This window comes from Rhea americana, unplaced genomic scaffold, assembly GCF_003343005.1.
Source record: "Rhea americana isolate MKP2758 unplaced genomic scaffold, rheAme1 scaffold_802, whole genome shotgun sequence".
NCBI classification, from domain to species: domain Eukaryota; kingdom Metazoa; phylum Chordata; class Aves; order Rheiformes; family Rheidae; genus Rhea; species Rhea americana.
This window is the reverse complement of record NW_028186982.1, coordinates 5,660-10,274: the sequence shown is the minus strand read 5'-3', so window position 1 is coordinate 10,274 and position 4,615 is coordinate 5,660. Positions and strand designations below refer to the sequence as shown.

Here is a 4,615-nt window from a genome sequence, read left to right as displayed (position 1 = left end):
CTGCGCACACGCGCGTGCGAGCGGCTGGGGGTGCGGCGCCGGCTCCCGCCCAGACGCCTGGGCGTCCGCCAATGCAAATCTCCCCGGCCCAGGGGGAGCCGCCAGACAGGCCGGGGGGAGCCCAGGCGTCCGGGCGGGCCCTGCCCCCGCCCCTGGGGACCCAGGCGTCCTGCCCCTCCCCCCAACCCAGCGGTCCTCCAGGGACCCTCTGTCCTCCCTATGCCCACCTCCATGGTCTTATCAGCAGTTCTCTGCCTACTCTATACTCAACTCTATGGTCATCCCACAAACCCTCTGTCCCCTCTTCGCTCAACTCTATGGTCCTCCAGAACCCCTCATCCCACTCCCCACGCTGGGGTCCTCCCTGAGGCACTCTCTCCACCCCACCGCCAACTGGGTGGTCCTCCCAGCTCCTCCAGGCTGCATCACCCCAAGGGAAACAGGAGCTAACAAAGCTGCCAACCGCTAATTACCCCCGAACCATGACGCACCCCTCACAGCCTCATTATTTATTGACAACCGTTAATTACTCCGGGGGCAGCTTGTCTGCCCCCGGTGCTGTTTGCTCGCGGTTGGGGCTGTGGCAGGAAAAGCCCCAGGGCCGGATGTGGCCTGCGGGGACGGGGGAGAATCGCGGCAGGAGGAAACCTGCCGGAGAAAGCAGAAGTTGGCGCCTTTGTTTCGGTGCGTAACGGCTCGGGTTCGGGCAAAGCTGGGACAGGAGGTTTCGTCAGCTCTGGTGCCTCTTCCCTGCGGAAACCGGCGCATCCGCCCTGAAACTCAGCTTGTGCCCCCCCCCCCCCCGCCTCCAATCTCGGCACCCCACAGTACCCGGCCCGCACACGATCCACCAGAGAAGTCGCCATGGGTGCTGGGGAGAGATGCCCCATTTATTGCCCCGCGTGTCACTTGGCAGCGTCGGCCCGGCGGTTAAGGGCCTGCGAAAGGGCGGTGACGGTGGCCAGGACCCGCTGGCGGTCCCGGGGGTGCAGGCGGCTCCCCCAGTGCTGGGCGAAGCGGTCGGGGTGCCAGCGGGCCCGTTGCTGCCGCAGCAGGCGCCGGTAGGGCCCAGGGGCGCCGGCAGGGGGGGCCGGAACGGCCGCCAGTGCCGCTGCCGCCATGGCCTCGGGCCCCCCGCCCGTGCAGGGCCAGGGGATGTCGTCGTAGCGGAGCAGTGTGCCGGCTTCGGAGGGCTCCTGGTTGTTGAGGGGCTCTCTGGCACTGGCACTGGTTTTAGGCCCTCTCCCAGCGCGCTGGGCCCGGGCTCGCTGCACCTGCTCCTCCTTCTCGTGCTGGCGCTGCCAGTAGAGCTGGGATTCAGCCTCGTGGTGCCAGGGCGAGGGGCCGCGTGCTGATTTCAGGGGGCCCCTGGAGGCACTGAGGCCGCCCCAGCGGCTCCGTTTGCGGTGGTGCTCCTCCGCGATGCGGTCAGCCCAGGCATCGTAGGGCTCCGGCTCTGGCACGTCGAAGTCCTCTGTGCAGGGGGAGAGAAGAGGGCTGAGCTGGCSCCATGGCACGGGGAGCGGGGCTCTATGGGGTAGGGAGTGTCCTCCAGCAGCTCCACTGCAAGCCAGGGAGTCTCACCCAGGCCATAAGAACGGACACAGCAGCCTCATGGCTGAGGGAGGGGGTGGGGCTGCTCTAAGGCAGCATATGGGCCCACCATGGGGCTGCCAAGGGGCAGTGTTTGGGGTTGCATGTGTGGCAATGGGGCAGCTGTGGGGCTGTGCGTGTGCTCGTCTTGCGTCAGCTTTGAGCCTGCCATAGGGCAGCGCGCGAGCCCACCGTGGGCCTGCCGTGCGGCAGCTGTACCTTGGTAGCACTGGGGCTCACCGCACTCGTCCTCCCACTCCTGCAGCAGCCGCTGGTGCCAGCCGCTGTCTAGGCTGGGGGGCTCCGGGGGGACCTGGGGGCAGCAGTGGCAGCCGTGGGGCAGCTGCGGGGCTTCCCCGGCCCCTGCCCCCCCCAGCGCCTCCCTCATCCTGCCCCCCCTCGCACCTCCGGCTCCGGGTGGCGGCAGCGCGGGGGCGCGGGGGGCTCCTCCTCTCCTGGGGACAAAGGGGAAAGGTCACCTGGACGCCTGGGCCCCCGGAGAGAGGGGCAAGGGGGGCCCAGGCGTCCGGGTGGGGGAGCGCCTCACCGCGGCGCCCCTCGCCGGGGGCCCGGCGCCGCCGGCGGGAGCCCATGGCGGCCCCGGGCGGAAGCAGCCCTGGAGGGGGCGGAAGGGGCGACAGGCAAGGGCGGAAGTGACATCGCTGGCGGGAAGGGGCGCAGGACGGCGCCGCCTGGCGGCTGGGAGGGACCCGCGCGGGGAGAAGGGAGTCGACGGGGGCGGACGGGGCCGGGCGGGGGGACCAGGGAGTGGATCTCCGGGGTGAACGGGGCATCAGTGGGGGGCAGTGGGGTGAGTGGGGATCAATGGCATGAACGGCGATGAGCACGGATCAATGGAGACAAACGGAGGCGAGTAGGTATCAATGAGATGAGCAAGGGTCAATGGCGCGAATGGGGATCAATGGTGACCAATGGCACGAATGGCGACCGATAGGGACCAATGGCATGAATGGGGATCAGTGAGGTGAATAACGATGAATGGGGATCAGTGAGGTGAATGGGGATCAACAGGGATCATTAGCACCAACGGCGTCAGTGCGGTAAATACAGATGAGCAGGAATCAGTGGGTAACCAATGGGGAAAAAACAGAGGGAACGACGGGTGAACAAGGGGTCTACGGGGAGGACCGATGGGGGTCGTGGAGGGCCGGCCCCAGGCTGGGAGCAAGTTGGGGGCCCGAAGCRGTGCTGGGGACCCCAACATCGCATTGCACCAGGTTTACATTGCGGATTGGACTCACCAGCAGCGCCACAACGAGCAGCTCCAGAGGCCTGGGCAGCACCGACTGCGTTGCCCAGCACGCAAAGGCCAGGTTTTGCCCCAGTTTCGCTGCCAGCACACGCAGGGCTGGGGCAGGCCCGGACGGCTGGTGCTCAGCGGCCCATGTAGGCGCGGAGGTCGCGCTCCCAGGCCCGGGCAGCAGCCTCCTGACGCTGGGCCTGGCGCTTCCCCGCTGCCCCAGCCCGCTCGGCCCGCGGCTGGGGTGGCTCGGCCACGGCGGTGGCATCGCAGGCCTCGAAGTGGGTGACGCGGGGCCGGAGGCCGCTGGGGCAGCCCAGGCCCTTGTGGTCCCGCTTGAGCAGGGTCTGGACAGGGAAGCGGCGCCCGTCGCCGGTGGGGCCCAGCCCGGCGCGGCTGTCCCAGCCGCCCTTGACGAGGAGCCGGAAGCCAATGTTGGTCTCGGGGATGTGGTAGCGGGCAGGCGGCGGCGCATCGCCCCGGCTGAAGAGGTGGGCAGTGGAGCGCTCGTGCTGTGCTGCGCTCTCCTCGGCATAGTGCGTCCCGCAGATGCTGCAGAAGCGCTGCTCTGCTGGGGCCGGCCTGCGGCAGGGAGAGGAGGGGTCAGGTGTGGCTGCGGGCACTCACCCAGCCCCGCTGCCACCGCCTGAGCACCAACTCACCGCGGCACCTCGCGAGGCTCCGGCTGCCACTCGCGTAGCAGCCGCGCCAGCCCATGGTGGCCGGCATCCTCGGCCAGGCCAGCGGCATCGCGGCCCCCGGCCTCGCAGATGCTCGCCCGGGCAGCCCCACGGCGCAGGAGGTAGCGCACGGCGGCCGCCCGTCCCGCACGAGCCGCACACATCAGTGCCGTCCAGGAGAAGCCATCCCGGTAGTTGATGTCGCAGCCTTCCTTCTCCAGCAGCCGTCGCAAGGTCCGCAGGTCGCCGTCCTGAGCCGCCTTCAGCAGCGCATTGCCCCGGCGGGTGTCGGTGGGGCCTGGCGGGGCCGTCGGGGGCTTGCAGCAGCTTGGAGGCGGCTTGGAGGGTGTCAGAGGTGGCTTGGAGGCGGCCACAGGCAGCTTGGAGGAGGCCACAGATGGCTCGGAGGAGGTCGGAGGCTGCTCGGAGGGGGCCACAGGGGGCTTGGAGGGGGCCACAGGGGGCTCGGGGGCACCGGCCCCCTCCTCCCCAGCCAGGAGGCTCTCGTAGAAGCGCCGGGCCTCGTCGCCGGCCAAGCTGTTGGGCTGCTCGGGGGCGGCAGGGCGCTTCCGGAGGTGTCCATCTTTCCAGCAGTCGGTCTCGTCCCGGGCGCGGGTGAAGGTGATGAGCTGGGCCATGGCAGCGGCTCAGTGCTGAGGCGGGGGCAGAGTCTGCGTCAGGATGGGGTGGGGGGAGATGTAGGGCAGCGTCCTGGGAGGTTTGGGGGCAGTGCCTGGTGCTGGGGGGTGACAGGCCAGGGTCAGGGGTGTGGGGCAGGTCTCCAGCAGGGGGTATAAACCTTGGGAGGAGGGGCGATGGGGCAGCCCCCCGGGGGGGAGGGGCGATGGGGCAGCCCCCCGGGGGGGAGGGGCGATGGGGCAGGCCCGGGCCCCCGGGGGGGGGCGATGGGGCAGACCTCCGGGCGCAACAGCCCCACGTCGGGGCAGGCCGCCGCCCCCCGCCAGCCCCACAACTCACCATAGAGACGGCAGAGCAGAACGCCAGGCCACCGTTCCCTGGCGCGCATGCGCACCACAGTGGGGGCGGTGCGGGGCGCGGTGCGGAAGGCGCATGCACACGG

General features: G+C 70.0%; 1 protein-coding gene across 4 annotated transcripts; it reads right to left on the bottom strand.

Moving 5' to 3' along the window:
- Positions 1 to 865: 865 nt before the first annotated feature.
- GPANK1 (G-patch domain and ankyrin repeats 1) lies at positions 866 to 4,575 on the bottom strand. Of its 4 annotated transcripts, none has more exons than XM_085322956.1 (5): positions 4,513 to 4,575; positions 3,517 to 4,205; positions 2,856 to 3,436; positions 1,999 to 2,048; positions 866 to 1,474 (listed from the first exon to the last, which is right to left on the bottom strand). In XM_085322956.1, exons 1-5 carry the CDS (start codon positions 4,559 to 4,561, stop codon positions 906 to 908), a joined length of 1,938 nt encoding a protein of 645 aa, XP_085179082.1. In that variant the 5' UTR covers positions 4,562 to 4,575; the 3' UTR covers positions 866 to 905. The 4 variants fall into 4 exon arrangements, with proteins under 4 accessions (XP_085179082.1, XP_085179084.1, XP_085179085.1 ...); XM_085322958.1 differs by having other exon boundaries at positions 3,517 to 4,187; XM_085322959.1 differs by lacking the exons at positions 866 to 1,474; positions 1,999 to 2,048 and having other exon boundaries at positions 2,900 to 3,436; positions 4,513 to 4,565.
- Between the last annotated feature and the right edge of the window lie 40 nt (positions 4,576 to 4,615).

Coding starts and splice junctions, on each gene's coding strand:
- GPANK1 (XM_085322956.1), bottom strand. CDS start 4,561: ATGCGCGCCAGGGAACGGTGGCCTGGCGTTCTGCTCTGCCGTCTCTAT. Junction 3,437..3,516: donor GAGCCTCGCGAGGTGCCGCG/GTGAGTTGGTGC, acceptor TCCCTGCCGCAG/GCCGGCCCCAGCAGAGCAGC. Junction 2,049..2,855: donor TGCTCGTTGTGGCGCTGCTG/GTGAGTCCAATC, acceptor CTTTGTCCCCAG/GAGAGGAGGAGCCCCCCGCG.